The following is a 21,063-nucleotide window of genomic DNA, read 5'->3' on the forward strand; positions in this document are numbered from 1 at the left end:
AACCCCCACTGAACAGTTTGTATTTTGCGATTGGTATATTCCTCGTTCCGCAGCGCCTCCCCCGTTCTGTGGAACTTAAGACAGACCCGTTCAGACCCTGAGGGAGAGGAGAGAGGAGGTAAGCGAGTGTTCATTGAGTTGTAAAATATGTCTTAAAACTACAGGAAGCTGTTATATTGTATTATTTTGAAAGGGTCGGGTTGTTGTGGGTAGGAGCGCATTGTTTTATGTGTGTGCTGTATTTCTGAAGCGGCGTGGCTGCGCCAGCGCGTTTGTTTTTATTCACATCCCCCAGTTGCAGTCTGCGTGCCACGGGCACAGTGCTAACAGATTGGCGGGTTTGCAGACAAACTGCTTGATTGGAAAACAACTAGCGGGTAAATATAGTCTTTGGCGGTTTGGCTGTTTTTAAACTGCATATTTCTTTTTCTATTGCAGAGACAGCTTGGAAGTTACAGCCTACGAATCGGAATCCGAAGCAGAGATTGGGAGTTTTTAAAAAGCAGGTAAAATATATATTTCGGTGTCAAATAGTTACTATAGTTATTATTATGGGGAGTAGTGGTTAGGGCTCTGGACTCTTGACCGGAGGGTCGTGGGTTCAGTCCCAGGTGGGGGACACTGCTGCTGTACCCTTGAGCAAGGTACTTAACCTAGATTGCTCCAGTAAAAACCCAACTGTATAAATGGGTAATTGTATGTAAAAAATATATATAAATATTGTAATCTGTATAATGTGAAATAATGTATAATGTGATAATTGTAAGTCGCCCTGAATAAGTGCGTCTGATAAGAAATAAATAATACAATAATAATTATCATTTCAGTGACTGCAGAGTGCGTTGCAGTGTACCGTAATGATTGTAACAGAAGCGCTTTCCTAAACGTGAATACTGAGCATATCCCATTATCCCAAACTGGCTTTGTGTCCTTAATATGTTTGAAATCATTTTTAGATATATTTTCAATGAAGTGTATCTCTGTTTCCTTTACTCGTTTTATTTAAAACACTGAGGGAGACCTCCATTCCAAACTCGTGCTGTGGAATGACATCTCACAGTGATTTTAATATTGCTACGGGAAAGAAACGCGTTTTTATAATAGCCACACTTTCTAATAAGGTTTCCAAGCCTTGCTTTCACATAGTGTTGCACTGCTTCCGTCACCTGGGGGTAGAGGTCATCACAGGTCCAAATAAATCAAACTGACCCGACCCGAAGTAAAACACCTGTTATTAGACCTGACCCGACCCGACCCAAACCTGATGAACGAGTGGCACACGTTTCCTCTCCAACACTGCTGTAGTATTAACACTAGAAGACCCGGAGAAACACTCACACCTAGAAGACCCACAGCAGTCTTTCTGACGGCGGCATTCAAAACACTGTAAATAGTATAACGAAGGCAGAAACAGTCAGATGTAATTTTTTTTTTATTGAGTACGTCACACGAACATCTAAACAACCGAAGAATATATATATATACATATATAGTACCAGTCAAAAGTTTGAGAACACTGGAAACTAGATTTTTTTCATAATTGACAATGTTTTATGTCGTATACGTTTCTGTAAATACTTGAAAATGAAAACACATGTTACAATATACAAAACAAAACATAAGGAGTATCAAAGCAATGTTCAAAAAATTGAAAATTGTCTCTAAATCTTGGATTCCTCAAAATAGCCACCCTTATTCTTAATATCAGTCTCACAAACACGAGGCATTCGGTTAACAAGTTTCAGCAGAAAAACCTGACATGTCTTCCCAGCTCTTCTGCAGCAATTCCCAGAGATATAGGGCACTTGTGGGTAGCTTTGCGTTGACTCTTCTGTCCAGTTTGTCCCATACAAGTTCTATGGGATTGAGGTCTGGAGACTGGGCAGGCCAGGTCATTAGATTGAGTTGTCCTTCACTTTCCTTCTTCGCCAGATAATTCTTGCACAACTTTGAGGTGTGTTTCGGGTCGTTATCTTGCTGAAGAATGAACTAGCCGTAATCCTGATGGAATGGCATGCCTCTGAAGTATGCTATGATAGCCATGCTGGTTAAGCTAGCCATGGACAGTTAAAGATCACCAACTCTGTCACCAGCAAAGCAATCCCAGACCACGACACTGCCTCCTCCAAGCTTGACAGTGGGAACCACACATGCAGAACTCATGCGCTCACCCTCTCTGCGTCTTACAAATACTCGGTGGTTGGACCCAAATATTTCAAATTTTGACTCATCGGTCCATAAGACCGACTTCCACTCCTCAAACGTCCAGTTTCTGTGTTTTTTGGCCCAGGCAAGTCTCTGCCTCTTATTCTGCACTCTTAACAATGATTTCTTTGCAGCAGTTCTTCTAGTTAGGCCAGCTTCACGCAATCTCCTCTGAACAGTTGATGTTGAAACATCTGTACTTCTAGTAGCATTTAGCTGAGCTTGTATTTCAGGGGCAGTTAATGGTCAGTTTCGCAGACTTGTGACTCAAATTCTGATTCTGAGGTCACCCTTGGCCTGCCTGACCTTGTTCGGTCCTCATGAGTGCCAGTTTCTTCAAATTGTTTTATGGTCTTGGCCACAGCAGTTACAGACACTTGCAAAGTTCTTGCGATTTGTCTTAAAGATTGACCTTCATTTCTTAAAGTAATTACAGTCTTTTTTCTTTGCTAACTGAGTGTATTTTGCCATTTTCTGCTCCCTTACATTCAGGAATGACAAACTTGTGCCTATGCTTCCTATATTTATAGTAATCATGGACCCTCACCTGCTAACAATAGTTGGTGACAAAAGGTTAATTAGGTAACATGCTAGTTAACTCGGAGAACATCTAACAAAGACACTTATACTTAGGCCAGTGTTCTAACACCGTGTTATTTCTCCTGTATGCATATAGAAAGGGAAGCATGTCTTTGTGGAAAACATGCAAAATAAATTGATAATATATTTTACTGTTAAGTTGCGTTTAACGTAGAATACAAATTTTAAACAAATATTTTTAATCCACGTTTACTGTTTAAACCCTTACAGCCCTACCACTTTTAAATCAGCTTTATACTTGGCTTGTATTGTCTCATTGTAACTGAGTGTGTCAGTGCAGTCAATGTGTTCCTTGTATTTTGTAATTGTAACTGAGTGTGTCAGTGCAGTCAGTGTATTCCTTGTATTGTCTAATTGTAACTGAGTGTGTCAGAGCAATCAATGTGTTCCTTGTATTGTCTAATTGTAACTGAGTGTGTCGGAGCAGTCAGTGTGTTCCTTGGCAGGATTGTAATTGTGTGGAATGCTTTGTTTATTGTTTTTATTACATTTTTCCTTAATATTACAGAAACGTATCTGAAAGGATATGACTTTATCCTCTACCTATGAGTTTAGCTTCTACCTCATTGTAAGGCAGCGGGTTGAGTGAGACAGCAGGGAGGGGGTTAAAACCTCCCTGAAGAGTAAAATGGAACAAAAAAAAGCACCTTTTGTTTTGTTAATTATTCTATTGTTTAATTTAATTGTTATTATTTAATTATCCCCTGCACCTGGGCAGTAATTAAGAATTGGGGCCAGGTGCAGGGTATTTAAGAGGAGCAGTCAGTCTGCTCAAGGCTGCTGAGTAGAAGGAAGCAGAAGAGAGGTGCTCTGCTTCCGAGCAGTCATATAAAAGTAAGTGCTGGAGACCTGCGTAGTTTGTTTTGTTTGTAGTGACAGGTAAACGGCTTAGCCATCCTGCAAGTTAGTCGGAATAACCAGTGTAGTAAGTGCTCCAAAACGGAGTTAGGTTTGTTTTGTGTTTGTTTTGTGTTTAATTAAAAATAGCGCAACCGCGCTTGAAACCCAATTTCTCTGTCCTGGGTCGTAATTTTAAAGGGGCACGAACCTGTGAGTGCTATGGATCGTTTACACTCATATATAAAGAGTGTATTTTTTAAAGTAAACTTGCAACATCATTAAACCATATAGCAGAGGTGGCCAAACTCCTCTCTTTTGCAGTTCAAGTGCGTCTCCCAGTGAAATGCTGCGTGACGCACACTGTGCGCAAAGAATAATAATCAAAAACAAAGAGAAAGTAAAAATAAACACAACACTTATTATTATTGTTCTCTATTCATTCATGTTAATTTATTCTTCTTCTGTCTAATTCTCTCTCTCCTGTTTCTTTGAGCCTGCATGTTCACGGCAGTGATATTTCGTCACTTGTTGACTTTCCACACCGCTCACTGGCACATGCGTATTTCGAAGCCGGGTGTACAATTGAAAGTAAATTTCATCATTTTGAATGAAGCGCTTGTTCATTTTGTGGAGACAATAGCATCTTTCTCCCAGTCAGGCTTTAAACCAGACTGGGAGAAAGAGTTTGCTTTCACTGGGAACAGATGTAAGCAACAAATCACTTCCACACTGTAGCCTGTACAAGAGGAGCAGCCTCAAACATCATAATGAGCATGTGAATATCCTCCTGGATCAGGGGCAGATGCTGCTTTCAGCGTTCATTCAGTAAAGAGGCTGATTTAACGACTCAAGCATGGAATATTGCTCGTGGCAATGTCCTGATTCAGAGGAATGAATCTTTTTTATAAACTGGAGTGTTGGTGCTAGACTAGAGAATGCATGTTCACATGTTATATTGCAGATCTAAAATGAATAGGTTGCTGGGTTCCAGGATGAATGGAGTCAGACATGATAGGTCTTTTAAAAGCTTGACCCCGTATTTATTTAAACAATAAATTAAATATAAACAAGGGAAGAGTACTGAGAGCAAACTAAATAAAGTGCTGATTTGCTATTTCTTTTTGTTCCATTGTCCCTTTTCCTCTTTACACTTATCTCTCTCTCTCCTCACTTCCACTCTCTATCCTGTCACTCCTACCATTCGCTCGATCCCTGCCCCCCAATCACTCGCATCCCTTCCTCCCTACACCCCGCCTCCCGCTTCTAGTATGCCCTCACAGTCATTCACCCCCAACCGCACATCCCCTGCCCCTAAACCACTCACAAGTTACCCCCTGAGGGACCGCCACCCTCCCAGAGATCATCACAGTCATTCACCCCCAACCGCACATCCCCTGCCCCTAAACCACTCACACAAGTTACCCCCTGAGGGACCCCCACCCTCCCAGAGATCATCAGTCATTCAACCCCAACCGCACATCCCCTGCCCCTAAACCACTCACACAAGTTACCTCCAACCTCCCAGAGATTGTCACAGTATATTTACATATCTTGCGTCTCATCATGAGCAGGTACTGTAATCCCTTTCAAAATAAATACAGTGCATTTATCATCCACAAAGCTCAATAGTATTTAATACATGCAGCAGTCATACAAAAAAAAAAAACTTATTTCAAGGGAAGAGCTTGTCAAAAACAATCCTTACAGAAATGTGGGTTTTTTTGCAAGCGGGGAGCTTTTAAACTGTGTTTTCAAGGGTGGGGAGCTTTTAAAATGTTTGTTTTTATGGGTGGGGAGATTTTAAATTGTGTGTGTTTATGGGTGGGGCGCTTTTAAAATGTGTGTGTTTATGTGGTGTTTTTGGTGAAATTCCTGAGTCGTTAAGCCTTAATCGCAGAAATCGGTTTTATTGATTTTTATATGGACAATAACACTGTTTTTATATAGACAATAACACCTGTTTATTGAAACGTCTGATTTGCACATTTTCAATGCTCCGCTCCATTTCTGATGACAGAATGAAATCTTAATTGGCACGGAACGACCACCTTGGAGTAGAAACACACAAGTGACACAAATGACAGGCTTGCTGTTGATTTAAACACTTCCGCCCTCTGTGTTCTGGGAGGAGAAATGTCTTCACACAAGGGGTGGTTGATATGATGTCATCGGGCATGCACTGCAGTTCAGGGGATATGCGTGTGCATATGGGGTCAAAGCCAACCTAGGTCTGTGCTCAGGTGTAAACGGGGGCTCAAATACAGGGTTGGGGTCAATTCTGAATGGAATTGGAATTTGTTGGTAAAGTCCAATGCAATTCAAGAATTGAAATTGGAATTTGATTTAAAAAAAATCTTCAGGCTATAGAATTGGAATTTGAATTGGAATGAAAGGAAATACAATTTAATTCCATGAAATTCCACTCATTTTAAAAAGTCAAATGCCACATTTATTTTATACTATATACTTTTATATTATAGCACTATAAACAATACTGATTGCAATAGCATTAATATATAATTTTGAATACTGAATGGCTCAAAGCTTTCAAAACTTATTTTTTTTGCATTTTTATAATGAGATGTTTACAAGCTACAGTAGTCCTTAATTATTTGTTTTTCATTTCATCCATTATTCAATCCTTTAGTTTTTCACTCCTATGTTGTTACATGTCACTCATTTTTAAACGTTTTAGTGGCATGTAACAACATGGGAGCTGATTTTTTAGTTTGTTCCCGTGACTTCCGACTCGAGCAAGGACGTGACGACGTGCTGGTCAGGCTCTTTGACCAAGCAGCTGTGGTTAATGGTCAGGTGGTCGAGCCCAGACGCGCCGCCACGCACCCTCACTTTTGAAATTGATCGAGACCTTTTGTACCGCGTTGAAAAATTACCCCAGACGGGGGAGGTGCGTCACCAGTTGCTCATCCCTCAGTCCTTTAAGGAGGATTTGCTGCAGCTTGCTCACACTATTCCCCTCTCTGGTCATTTGGGAAGGGACAAGACCAAAGCGAGGCTCGTGACACGGTTCTATTGGCTGGGGTTAGATGGTGACGTCAGACGGTTTTGTGAACGGTGTGGAGAGTGTCAAAAAGCAAGCCCGAGAGCTGTCCCACGAACACCACTGGTGCCGTTGCCCCTGGTGGAAGCTCCGTTTGAGCGTATTGGGATGGACATAGTTGGGCCATTGGAAATGAGTGCGGCGCGATACACACCTATTGGTCATTGTGGATTACGCGATGCGTTATCCAGAGGCCATACCCCTCCGATCTATGTCCGCTAAGTCTGTTGCCAACGAGCTTGTGAAGGTTTTCTCCTCGGTGGGGATCCCCTGGGAGATACTGACCAACCAGGGTACCAACTTTATGTCCCGGCTAATCCGCGGAACATGTAAGATTTTGGGGATTAAGACCATTAGGACCTCGGCGTTTCACCCTCAGACCGATGGTCTTGTGGAGCGCTTTAATAAGACCCTTAAGAACATGTGCGTTACTGGGACCAGCTGATTCCTCCCCTTCTCTTTGCTATCAGAGAGTTGCCCCAGGCTTCTACAGGGTTTTCCCCATTCGAGCTGCTGTATGGGCGGAGACCCTGGGGTGTGCTCGATCTGGTCAGAGAGATGTGGGAGGAACAGCAGGACAATTTGACCAATACAGTCTGGTATATGTTGGACCTGCTCAAATGTCTTGAGTCTGTCCCGGGGCAGACTTAAGTAGCCCATCATCACATAGTGAGGCTGTGTGGTCCAGTGGTTAAAGAAAAGGGCTTGTAACCAGAGGGTCCCCGGTTCAAATCCCACCTCAGCCACTGACTCATTGTGTGACCCTGAGCAGTTCACTTAACCCCCTTGTGCTCCGTCTTTCGGGTGAGACGTAGTTGTAAGTGACTCTGCAGTTGATGCATAGTTCACACACCCTAGTCTCTGTAAGTCGCCTTGGATAAAGGCGTCTGCTAAATAAACAAATGATAATTTTGCGGCCCCATCAGCAGTACACCGCTGCTTACATAGATGACGTGGTTATCCACAGTGAGGATTGGCCAAGTCATCTGTGTAAGGTGGCGGCGGTGCTGCGATCCTTCCGGGAGGCTGGGCTCACTGCTGACCCAAAGAAATGTGCCATTGGGAAGAGTGAGTCGGAGTATTTGAGGTATCGAGTAGGGGGTGGCCAGATCAGACCGCTGAGCCGGAGCCGTGCCAGAGGGTCTTTCTCGCTTCGAAGCGAAGGCTGTGTTGTAAGCCAGCGCTGTGCAGTCCAGGTTTCAGTAAGAGGTTCATCCTGCAGACGGATGTGTCAGAGACAGGTCTTGGGGCAGTGTTATCTCAGGAGGTGCGGAGAAGTGAGCACCCAGTCCTGTATAGCAGCAGGAAGCTCCTTCACCACAAGAATAACTATAGTACCATCAAGAAGGAGTGTCTCGCAGTAAAATGGGCAGTCGAGTCACTCCGGTACTACCTCCTGGGGCGACACTTCACCCTGGTTACGGATCATGCCCCCTTAGCATGGCTCCACTGGATGAAGGCCAGAATCACACGGTGGTTCTTGGCCCTGCAGCCCTATGCCATCAGGGTTGTCCACCGAGCAGGGAAGCTGCATCAAAACGCAGATTTTTTTCTCTCGGAAGGCATGGGGGTGTAGGATTTTCGAATGGACCAGTGGTGCCATTCTGAGAGGAAGGATGTGTAACAGGGGAGACATGTGCTGACTCTTCTGCTGTGTTCAAGTGTTGCAGGAAGAGGATAGCAGCTGTTCAGTATCCGCCTGTTAGTCATGGCAGTGATACGGAGAAGTGGGAGAGGGTGTGTGGGCTTTCGTCCTCTCCAAGTGGCTGAGAGGCGGGTCTTTGGGGGGGGGGGGGGAGTGCTGGCCCTATAAAATAATATTCTGCTTTTCCCTCTTGTCTGCCCTTTTAAGATGTGCTGAGCGTGCGGAAGCTCTGGTCCAGGACCGAGAACGGCCGGGACAAAATCCTAATTAAAAAAAGCTTGGCCAGACCCCGTAAGTATTTTTAGCAGACTGAGGGAGCAGTGAGTGTAGGACTGAGACCCGGGCCATGCGAGTAGCGACAGTTGGGGTGAAGCTGCCGAGTGCAGCACCTTTTGTTTGTAGTTTTTATTATTGTATTTTCTTTTACCTTGTTCCTTTCACCTTTTGCTTATTCTTTTTGTTGCGCACCTGTGAGTGCGTGTGTCCGTGTATTTGTTACCGTCTCTGGTATTGCTGTGGCTCGTGTTACCATCGTTGGTAGGCAGACCGCGGTCAACAGCACCCTCTGTGGGCTGAAAAGTGGAACTACCCACAAAATAATAAAACTGGGCACCTGTGCGGTGCTTCAAATTCACCTGTGTCTCCCGTGTGTCAGTGAATTACCCACCACCCTTCAACAGATGTATAAAATAAATGTGACATTCAACCTTTTTAAAATGAGTGGAATTTCATGGAATTAAATTCTATTTCATTTCATTCCAATTCTGTATCCTGAAGGTTTTCTTTTCAAATTCCAATTCTTGAATTGAATTGGAGTTTACCAACACATTCGGAATTGACCCCAACCCTGCTCAAATGATAAGAATCTTTGAATCTGATCGAACTTAAGCCAGTTCAGGTCAGAGTCTTAGGTGTACACACCAGTAGAGAACAGATCATGATACTAATATTTTATTTTCTGTTTTCAGAACTGCATTATCCAGGTGAAAGCCAAATAGCAGAGATGGACTCTGTTTACATTAAACAGGAGATGCCTAAACTGGAGCCTGTCCACATTAAAGAGGAAGAGACTGAACTGGAGCTTGTCCACATTAAAGAAGTGACTGAACTGGAGCCTGTCCACATTAAAGAGGAAGAGTCTGAACTGGAGCCTGTCCACATTAAAGAGGAAGAGTCTGAACTGGAGCCTGTCCACATTAAAGAGGAAGAGTCTGAACTGGAGCCTGTCCACATTAAAGAAGAAGAGACTGAACTGGAGCCTGTCCACATTAAAGAAGAGACTGAACTGGAGCTTGTCCACATTAAAGAGGAAGAGTCTGAACTGGAGCCTGTCCACATTAAAGAGGAAGAGACTGAACTGGAGCCTGTAAATATTCAAGAAGAGGAAAATATACTGGAGCCTGTCCACATTAAAGAGGGGTCTATTGAGTTATTGTTTAAGGAATCAGAAAACATATCCCGGCCAAAGATATCAGATCAATGTACTGAATGCGGCAAGACCTTCAGTCGGTTAGAAAGCCTAAAAACACATGAGCGAATTCACACTGGAGAGAAGCCATATCAGTGTACTGAATGTGGGGAGAGCTTCCGTCAGATTGGAAGCCTAAAAAGACACCAGCGAATTCACACTGGAGAGAAGCCTTATCACTGTACTCAATGTGGGAAGAGCTTCAATCAGTTAGGAGTCCTAAAAAGACACCAGCGAATTCACACTGGAGAGAAGCCATTTTGCTGTACTGAGTGCGGGAAGAGCTTCAGTCAGTCAGGAGACCTAAAAGCACATCAGCGAATTCACACTGGAGAGAAGCCGTATCACTGTACTGAATGTGGAGGCAGTTTCAGTGAGTTAAGACAGCTAAAGAAACACAAGAGAATTCACAATGGAGCCTGTCTCCCTCCCTCCCAGTCCCTCACCTCTCCACCATGCTTGTTTGTGTGTGTGGGGAGTTATGTGATTCCTTGTCTCTCTCTCACCCTGCAGTAAATGAAGGGGATCCCCAGGAGTGAGAGCCAGCCTGAATCCAGAGACACTGAGAAGGGGAGCGTGTCAAACTGAAGGAGACAGACCCATTCTTTCAGAATGAACTGGAGAGCCCTGGGATTCAGGTCCACTGAATTGGAAATTAATCTCTCATCATGCTGTGAGGATTTAGGACAGAGTTACAGGGTCATTCTACTTAGAAAGGACACATATGAAATATATGCCAATCTTTTTCTCTGATCACTTATATGTGTGATACGAACCTAACCCATTAAACAAAGCTGCCAATAAGATTTATCCTATTTTTTAAATGTAATATGAGCTGTACATGGTATAGGACTTCGGATTTTCGGTTTTAACCAATAAAACACCCCTCACAAAAATAATGAAATCGGTGGATAGCCAATAAACACAATAAAACACCGGAAAAAACTGTGGAAATTGTTAATCTATTCCCAGTAAAAAATAAAACCTACTACAAAAATAATAAATACATTTCCCAGTGCTGCTGGGCAATATCCAGCCTTCCTGACTTGCATCTATAATTATTATTATTATTATTTATTTCTTAGCAGACGCCCTTATCCAGGGCGACTTACAATTGTTACGAGATATCACATTATTTTTACATACAATTACATTCTTTTTTACACATTATTTTTACATACAATTACCCATTTATACAGTTGGGTTTTGACTGGAGCAATCTAGGTTGATTAGTTCTCAATACTTTGAACCCGCTCCAACCACTGAGTGACAGCACATTCCTACATTTCTATTGGAGACTACGCTTGCATGATTTAAAACGAGATTACAATCAGGATGGACGTTTGTTAGCGGGATTTCTAGCTGTATTACAGTTAAGATACAGAGGATTTAAAACAGAATTGTGACGAAATGTAGAAAAATGCCTCCAGACAGAAACCCCAGAAGAATGTGCCCGTGACCATAGGGATTTTACTGTGGAAGACAGCAAAAGAAAGAAGGTACAACCTAAGTGTGCAAGTACTGTCGATATTTTGACAGAAAAAAAAAATGTTCAAGCATTTTGGAAAGTAACAAAACACTCATTTCAAACAGTATATCAAAAACGAAAGCCCCGAACTACATAAAACTCGAAAATAGCTAAAAATAAGCACCGAAAAATACAATTAATAAAACCCGAAAAAGCCAATGTCCCACTGAAATAAAAAATGTCCCGCTGAATTTGTCAACGCGCCCGTGTGTCCCACTTCCCAGACCAGACGCAATATCATTACACAGTAAATTAATGCATTTTGTATTAACATGACAGGTCTGATGACAGGGTCATCTTTTTTTATGCCAGCACTCCCCCCCCCCCCCCCCCCCAAGACTTGTTTGTTTACACTTGTGTTTTCATAATTAAACTCCCATGCTTTTATTCTCCAGTGCAGTAGAATGCGCTTGCACCTTCCAAAATTATGTTTTTAAGCACCAACTGTCTCTTGGCCATTTTGACAGTAGGTCTATAAGGGCATGATAAAAGATTATATATACAGTCTATGTGATTTTATACAGCACTGTATATAATACATCTTGCATTGAGAAAACGCCACTGGAATCGGAATAAAGGAAATTACTATGTAATACAGTTCACGTGCAGTCACAGTTTTGGTAAGTACCATTTTCAAAACCATATCATTATGTGCAGTATTAAAATATAGGAAATCCACAAAACCAACAATATACATATTGTATATTTGACATTTTAAGTGTAGTGTTCTGTGTAACACAGGCCATCGTTTAACCTTGAAAAAAATTAAATACAGTACCGTACCTGAAGCAAATATACGTGTATATCATATCAACAACACCAAAATATAGCAAAAATTGTTCTGAAAACTCAAATATTTATTTTGTACCACTTGCCAATCTATTGCAAACTTTGGTCATGTAATCAGTGTTTAATCACTACCACCAGACTGATGTGCTGTGACAGAGCGTTCCGTGCACACATGACGAATTTGCATATTAAATGTGTAGGTTTTAAATAAGCCCTTTCGTTTAAATGTCATATAAATAGTTGGGCAGTTACTGCAGTCTGTCTCTGCGATAAAAAAAATACATATTTTAAAAAACTAAAAGCCTAGTCTTATTGTTTCCTGTATGCGTTCGTGCCTGCAAAACAATATTTTCTTTTTTCAGTGACCCGATTTAAAGTTAAGTACTATTGGTTTCAAAATACAGAATGTATGGCAAATCAGAAACCGTAGTATTGCCATGCGGTCTAATTTGACAAGCTGTTACGTCTGGTGTGATTGTAAGAGTTTTTAGCTTTCAATACAGTGAAAAAATCTGTGGTAACAAGCAGGGATATCCATCACACTGATACTAGGTAAGCATTTTATTGTTTTTTAATTAGCATCAATGCTGTACATTTTGTCACCAAGAATTTAAAAATGCCAATAATATGTTTTTTTAATGAGGTCAGCTGTAGAGATGCTTGGATAATGAACTTTTCTTTGCCTTATTTTCTGTAATTTTATTATCAATAAAAATACACGATTGCCATTTGCTATCACTAGGCCAATGTCATTTCTGAGTTTGAGGCTAGCATTAGTAATTAGTAATTACAATAAAATGATGATGTTTGCAACAGCTGGAAATCTGTTTGAGGGACTATTTTTATCCAAAAGTAAATATATATTTTTCCCCTTATAATACTGTTAACTTTTATAATTGTATCCATCACACACTCCAAGGCTTGTGCATTTTTTGTTGTATCATGTTACTGTACAGACTTTTTTTCTGTTTTCATTTTGTTATGCCTATCTCAGATTGGGGTACACGGTGGACTACATTTTTTGGAAAGGGGTACGCTGCTTAAAAAGATTGAAAACCCCTGTTCTATTGATTTGGTACAATGAATGTCCTCTACTCAGTGATACACCAGCATCGCTGTGACACATTTCCCAATATTTTCCCCAAAAGTGACAGTGAGTATTGACAGACACCTTGGTTGTACAGCTTTATAGTTTGATTTTTTGTTCAGAAACAATAGTTCTGTAAACTCTGTTGGCATATTTAAAACAAACAAAAATAAGAAATGGTGGTTGGTTCTGAAGCAAACATATTGACCCCCTGAAGACTTGGAATGGACTAAGGGTGGAACTGTGGGGTGGAGGAAGATTGTATAGTGTGATAAGAAAGAATGCTGATGAAAGGGCCTTAGTTAAGTTGTTTTTACCGGTTGGAACAAGGAGGTAACATTCCTGTGTGCAAGATTGCTATTGGTGTATTGTGAAACGAATGGAATGTATAAAGCCGCCCCATAGGTACTAATCCGGCAGAACATTCCTTGCACCGATAAAGTGTTTGAGTGTGTCTCTGGAGCTCTGTATGGCCTGCTGGGAACCTTCAATAAAACTTTGATTCAACTCGACGCGTGGACTGAATTGTTGCGTTACAGCTTTTCGTCCCTACACCCCCTCGCTGAAGAAAATGTCCCCCAAAATTGAGAGGGGTCCACATTGACCCTCAGTCTACAAGTCCTGGAGCAAACACTGCCTAAAAACAGAAGCCCAAAGTATAAGATACTAACTAGAATGGCCTCTAATCTCTTGCACCAGTGCAAACACAAGCTGAAACAACACCTTGTTAAAAAAATTTAATTATTTGTTTCAGGGATGGAAATCCAATTGCATAGCAGTTTGATCCAATTCTGTTACCTATACACTGTGGCTAATCAAGCTTGCAGTAAAACCTGGAATGGGTGAAACTGCTGCTATGCAATAGGAGTCATATTTCCAAGTGGTGCAAAGTTTGCACTGGAGCAAAAACTGTTTTGATTTTGAATGAATTTGAATGGATGAATCTGCTTTGAGTGTTTTAAATAATGAGACACTCCAAGCATGTTGTATACTGGAGCCCTGCTTCAGTGCAATGGGATTGAAATACAATTCCTATCGTTTAATGGGTAGATTATTATTATTATTATTATTATTATTTATTTCTTAGCAGACGCCCTTATCCAAGCAAATACAAATACATTCAAGTGTTACAATATAAGTCATACAATAAGAACAAGAAATACAATAATTCTCAAGTGTGACAAACCACAATTCAATAATACAGCAGATAATAGTGATAGTTACATCAGGATATGATTAAGTACAAAATACTACAGGTTAAACACTTGGCAGATTACAATATTCTGAAGTACAGGATTAAATGCAGTAAAATAGGGGGCAGATAAGAGCAAAATAAAGCACATTTAAATGAAGGGTGAAAGTGTCCCAGGATACAAACAGAGGAGTTCTACAGGTACTGTTTGAAGAGGTGAGTCTTAAGGAGGCGCCGGAATGTGGTCAGGGACTGGGCAGTCCTGACATCTGTAGGAAGGTCGTTCCACCACTGCAGAGCAAGGGTGGAGAAGGAGCGGGCTCGGGAGGCAGGGGAGCGTAGCGGAGGTAGAGCCAGTCTTCTAGTGCAGGCGGAGCGGAGAGGTCGAGTGGGGGTGTAGGGAGAGATGAGGGTCTGGAGGTAGCTGGGTGCAGTCTGATCAAGGCATCTGTAGGCTAGTAGAGTCTTGAACTGGATGCGAGCGGTGATCGGGAGCCAGTGGAGCGAGCGGAGTAGTGGAGTAGCGTGGGCGAAGCGAGGTAGAGAGAACACCAGGCGGGCAGCAGAGTTCTGGATGAGCTGGAGCGGACGGGTGGCGGACGCAGGGAGGCCAGCCAGGAGGGAGTTGCAGTAGTCTAGGCGGGAGAGTACCAGGGCCTGGACCAGGAGCTGGGTAGCATAGTTGGTGAGGAAGGATCGGATTCTTCGGATGTTGCTCAGGAAGAATCTGCAAGTGCGTGCCAGAGTGGAGATGTGCTGGGAATAAGAGAGGCAGGGGTCCAGGGTGACTCCAAGGTTCTTAGCTGAGGAAGAGGGAGAGAGTGTGGTAGATTCCAGAGGAACAGAGATAGAGAGATCAGAGGAGGGGGAGGAGGAGGGAAAGAAAAGGAGGTCAGATTTAGAGAGGTTGAGTTTGAGGTGATGCGAGTGCATCCAGGAGGAAATAGCAGACAGACAGGTAGAGATACGGGAGGAGATGGTGGAGTCAGAGGTGGGGAAGGAGAGGAAAATCTGAGCATCATCAGCATAGAAATGGTATGAGAAACCATAGGATGCGATGAGGGGGCCCAGGGAGCGGGTGTAGAGAGAGAACAGGAGAGGACCCAAGACTGACCCTTGGGGGACTCCAGTTAAGAGAGGGTGAGGTGTGGAGGTTGCTCCACGCCAGGTTACCTGGTAAGTGCGGTTGGAGAGGTAGGAGGAGAACCAGGCCAGAGCAGTGCCAGAGATCCCCAGGTCAGCAAGAGATGATAGTAGAATAGAGTGATCAACAGTGTCAAAGGCAGCAGAGAGGTCGAGGAGAATTAGGACAGAGGAGAGAGAGGCAGCTCGGGCTTTGCGGTCCATTTATTAATCGCGCGTCAGGCACGCCAGGAATAATTAATTTTCACACGCGCAGTTAATTTTATACGCACTGTTTAAAAGTATTTTTTTTCACAGTCAAACGGGTTTAAATGGCCCTGCATATCAACAAAGCACACACTAGGCATCCCCAGCCCTGCCCCAGCCTTTTGTTTGCTATAGCTTTCAGCTATGTAAGAAATAAATAATAATAATAATAATAATAATAGTCGTACATACCGATCGATCATCTCCAGATCACTCGTTTTATCACCAAACTCCTCAATAATGCGATCCAAGTCATTATTTTATTACTATAACATCTGAAAAAAGCTCTGCAAATGTCCATGATAGTCTCAGTGCGCTGACGCACTTAGCCAGCTTGTTTACTATGGACGCCCATTATCTGATACCATGTATGACTATTCATGAAATACGCCTTTTTTCCCCCCCCCCCCCCCCCCCCCCCCCCCCCCCCCCCCGACTTGTCTCGGCTCCTGTCGCTACCACTTGGCAATTGAATGGTTTTCTCGGCTTTTTCCGGAGAAAAAACGACTAAACACCCGTTTATTGCGTTGCTATAATGATGTCGGACCCAGTCCGACAAAGGACCTGTGAGGAATAATTGCAATGTCGGACCCAGTCCGACAATGGACCGCAAAGGGTTAAGTGAGTTGGTGACAGACAGGAGGGCGGTTTCAGTGGAGTGAGCAGAGCGGAAGCCAGATTGGAGAGGGTCAAGCAGAGAGTGGTTGGACAGGAAAGCAGAGAGCTGGCGGTGTACAGTCCGCTCGAGGGTTTTGGAGAGGAAGGGTAGGAGGGAGACAGGACGGTAGCTCTGGAGGGAGGTGGGGTCGAGGGTAGGTTTTTTGAGGAGGGGAGTGATAGAGGCTTTTTTGAAGGCAGAGGGGAAGATGCCAGAAAGTAGAGAGGTGTTGAGGAGGGAGGAGATGAAGGGGAGTAGAGCAGGAGCAGCAGCTTGAAAGAGGTGAGTGGGGAGGGGGTCCCAAGGCACACGTGGTGGGTTTGTGACCCTGGAGCAGGGAGGAGAGGTCAGAGTCTGAGAGGGGCAAGAAGGAGGAGAGGAGGGCGAGTTAGTAGGGGATGTAGTGGGTGTAGGGGTTGGAGCAGGAGGGGGTGCGGGGGAGGGAGAGGTGTTAAAGAGTTTGCGGATATCTGAGATTTTAGAAGAGAAGAAGGAGGCAAAGTCGTCAGGGGAGATAGAGGAGGGAGGAGGAGGGGGGGAGGGTTTAGGAGGGAGGAGAAGGTAGAGAATAGTTTACGTGGGTTGTTAGTGGAGGCTTGGATTACAGATTGGAAATAAGCACATTTAGCAGAGGAGAGAGTAGAGGAGAAGGAGGAGAGGAGAGTGCGGTAAAGGTCTAGGGCAGCAGGGAGTTTGGTTCTCTTCCATTTCTTTTCAGCAGATCGCAGTGTGATTCTTGCCGAGCGGAGCACAGAGGAGAGCCAGGGATAGGGAGGGGAGGGGTGAGCAGGTCGGGAGGTGAGGGGACAGAGGGAGTCGAGGGAGGAGGTGAGTGAGGAGAAGAGGATGGAGGTAGCAGAGTCTACGGAGAGTTGTGAAAAGGAGTCGATAGGAGGGAGGTGAGAGAGAGCAGTGGAGGCAAGGACAGAGGGGGAGAGAGAGCGGAGGTTACGGCGAGAGGTGACAGTGGGGGTAGGAGGAGCAGGGAGAGGGGGGAGAGACAGAGAAAAAGAGATGAAATAGTGATCAGAGAGGTCCAGGGGGGTGACAGAGAGGTTGGAGGGGCAGCAGGTCCTGGAGAAGGTGAGGTCCAGTTGACGGCCAGCTTTGTGGGTAGGAGGGGACGGAGAGAGACAGAAGTCGAAGGAGTGAAGGAGAGGGAGGAATCCAGCAGAGTGGCTGGGGTTGGAGAGATGGATGTTGAAGTCACCCAACAGGACAGTCGGGGTAGACAGAGAGGGGAGGGAGGAGAGTAGATAGTCGAGTTCATCCAGAAAGTGAGTGAGAGGCCCAGGGGGGCGGTACAGAACAATGAGCAGGAGTTGACAGGGAGAGGTTAGTTGGACTGCATGAAATTCAAAGGTAGTGACAGAGAGGGAGGTGAGATCGGAGGGGACAGAAAAGAGTAAGGAGGGAGAGAGGAGAAGACCCGTCCCACCTCCCCGTCTGGTGAGACGCGGGGTATGGGACAGGATGTAGAGAGAGGACAGGGCAGCAGGAGTAACAGTGTTATCAGGGGACAGCCAGGTTTCAGTGAGAGCAAGGAAATCAAGCGAGAGGTGGGAGGCAAAGGCAGAGATGAAATCAGCTTTGTTAGCAGAAGAGTGACAGTTCCAGAGTGCACCAGAGAGTGTGCGGGAGGGGGGGAGAGTCAGAGAAATGAGGTTAGAGGGGTTGGAGGAGCAACAGCGGAGGGAGGGCAGAGGACGAGGACGGGAGGACAGAACAGGGATGTGAGAGACAGTCATAGCAGGACAAGCAAGACAAAAGGCACAGTAGGAGCAGTGGGGTGGAGGATACAGATTGCTGTATGTGCAATTATTATGACAGACCCACAATATTAGAGCAGTAGAAATATACTGTAAAACATGAACGGTTTACAAGCAAACAATTTTCACAAATGTTGCATTTGTTAAAAATCTGCAAAACCTATATGCTGCAGCATTACCGTTATTACTGCATTCATAGTGTATACAGTTTATGAATAATTGATCTAAACAATCTGCAGAATGAAGTTGCCTCAGACTGTTTGACAGTAACAGAGCTTGTGCTTTTGTGGAATCACCATTAGCTGTTTATTCCTTTTGGGCTGCATTTGGTTTGTTTGCTTGTATTGTGTATCAGTGTGATATAATTAGAGTGACAATACAGTACATCCTGAGGCAGGCTTTGCTATTTAGAAAGGTACATTTTCCAGTATCTGTGTATATCAAGGGCACATTATGTTTACATTCTCTCTGTAAAAGGTTTGTCATTGTTTAAACTGTCAATGATTCCTGAGATACAGATCTGCAGTGGAACTGAACAAACACAAGGGATACATTGAAAAATACAAGTTTGCCAAAGGGGGAGCTGCTGCTGTGGGTTTGATAATATGGGCTTGTGGTGCGTATTCCCTGAATATGATATTAATACATGAAAATGTATTAGAAATGTAACTGGACAGATTAATAGAATCTCTGTCTTGAAGAAAAAGGCCTCCTTTCCTGGCAGACATACTGAACTGTGTGACCCCTGAACTAGGTGAACAAGGCTAGATCTCAGACAAACAAGTCTGAGTCTGCTTTACCTAAGCCATAGAGACAGTGCCCGGCTACAGGTGCTGTTTATGGATCATATCGGGGGTTGAAGACTTTGGTGCATGTGGTTGTTGATCTTATCGGGGATGAATATTTAGTTGCTGAGAGGAGAGCCTTTTTACTGGACACTTAAACAGATTGAGTTCCAAACGATCTGACCAAGAGTCAAAGCTTCATGAACCGTTGAGTATAGTTCCAGTTGCATTTTCCTCTCATGAAACTAAATTCATTAATTGTAACACATTCACTACCATTGAACTGTTGTCTAGTTTGAACACCTTGTGTGTGAAATACCGTTTTAGTGAAACTTGATGAAGTAACTATAAGTAATCTACCTAATATTTTTGTATGAAGAATTTATTTTACATTAAACTTGCTGTATCATTAAACAATTTACCATTAGTAAGGTTAGTGTGATCTATTGTAAGATTATCTGAACCATTTCAGTTTAGGGTGTGTGTGTGTGTATAAGCAGTGTCATATTTCACTGGACCTGCTAGCTGCTTTAACACAGGCTGAGAGCTTTGACTTGTGTTTAATGCTTAGAAAACTAAGATTGACTTTCTGACTTTCATGATTTCTGTTTAATATTTGTGCTCTGAATACAATACTAGTATTGATGAAACATTCCTTATGTCTAGAGTGTGTGGGTTCATAGTAAATCCTCAATCTTAACATTAATTAAATTATTTTTATAAGAGAACTAATCAACCTTGATACAACTCTAAACTGTTAATTATAGAACTGTTCTTGCAGGCTTCATGAAATGAGAAATGGAATTCCCTCTGTGTCATAGAGTTCCTTTGCTAGTGTATCATGATGTATGCCCTGGAGTGTGGGCTCAGTCTTCTCTGCTGCCTGCTTGTTCTCAGTGTGTGAGTTCAGCTGCATTTCCAGTGTCCTGAGCTGGGCTTTGAATCCACTGGGGACGCAGCTGAGAACAAGCCAGACCCACGACTCAGGGGTTTTGTTTTAGTCAAATAGTAAGATGAGAAACCTTATACACAACTCTGATTTATTGATGTTTTTTCTATGAATGTATTACTTAGAACATCTTTGCATTGTGTTGTAATTTAGACATTTTCACGTTTCATATTAAAAAGCATAGCTAAGGCTGTTAGGAATAGACAACAGATATGACCAAAAGTTTTGCCTCACTCTGTAGAATGAACTAATTTTGCTTCATAAAGTGGAATGAAACCTGCTGAATAATGTTAAATTAACATATTGAATTACACACTACTTTGTAGTTATCCATATACTTAATGAAAAACTGACAATTAAAAACTGTGACATTCTAGGATCTAACATGCTAGTATTTTGGCTTCCACTAGAGTTTTGCTGTACAATTTTGTAGTTTCTTTGATTACATGATGTTAAATAAAATATCTAAACTATGTCCATATGTTTTGTTTTAATGCATTGGGGTGTGAGTTGAGAATCCTAAACTTTTACGTTTTAACTACGGCTATGAACAAAAGTTTTGCATCACCGTATATGATGAACTAATGTTGCTTCATAGTCCAATGAAAGCTGCTGAATAATGTTACCTTGTTAACATATTAAATTACACACCACTTTGCACCAATAAAGCTGAGAAATTGAAATCTAATCTGGAATACTGTATAATGATGGCTTGCAATCTTATTTTGTAGTTTAGTTGATACCTCATGATAAATAAAGTATCTGAATTATGTTTTCTTTTAATAGTCTCAATCCTAAGATTATAGGTGATGCTAAACTTTTGTCCGAGCTGCACATATAAATCAGCACTGCCATTAAAATAGAATGTTAAAGCTTTATATAGTGTGTATCAATTGCATCCTACAAGACGGTGTGAAGTGTAGATCATGCTATTAAAAGAGAACACCTTTACACATTTCACTATTCAGAAGCCACTAATAAACTTTGCATTGATTTTACACTGAACTGTTGTGAAGTGCTTTTTCTTTACTGCTTTACGGCTCGGCTCCACTATTTGTGCTGCCTGTCTAGGAGAAGAAAAGTCTATTAATCCAAACA

The 21,063-nt window shown here is 42.8% G+C and overlaps 1 protein-coding gene across 3 annotated transcripts; it reads left to right on the plus strand.

The window, feature by feature from the left end:
• Positions 1-42: 42 nt before the first annotated feature.
• LOC117415818 (zinc finger and SCAN domain-containing protein 31-like) lies at positions 43-12,869 on the plus strand. Of its 3 annotated transcripts, XM_059026789.1 has the most exons (5): positions 43-118; positions 439-506; positions 8,559-8,642; positions 9,320-10,192; positions 10,333-12,869. In XM_059026789.1, the coding sequence occupies exons 4-5, from the start codon at positions 9,355-9,357 to the stop codon at positions 10,356-10,358; spliced, it is 864 nt and encodes a 287-aa protein (XP_058882772.1). In that variant the 5' UTR covers positions 43-118; positions 439-506; positions 8,559-8,642; positions 9,320-9,354; the 3' UTR covers positions 10,359-12,869. The 3 variants fall into 3 exon arrangements, with proteins under 3 accessions (XP_058882772.1, XP_058882771.1, XP_058882770.1); XM_059026788.1 differs by having other exon boundaries at positions 9,320-12,869; XM_059026787.1 differs by lacking the exon at positions 8,559-8,642 and having other exon boundaries at positions 9,320-12,869.
• The last annotated feature ends 8,194 nt before the right edge of the window (positions 12,870-21,063 follow it).

Source organism: Acipenser ruthenus, chromosome 7 (genome assembly GCF_902713425.1).
Source record: "Acipenser ruthenus chromosome 7, fAciRut3.2 maternal haplotype, whole genome shotgun sequence".
In the NCBI taxonomy this organism is placed as follows: Eukaryota; Metazoa; Chordata; class Actinopteri; order Acipenseriformes; family Acipenseridae; genus Acipenser; species Acipenser ruthenus.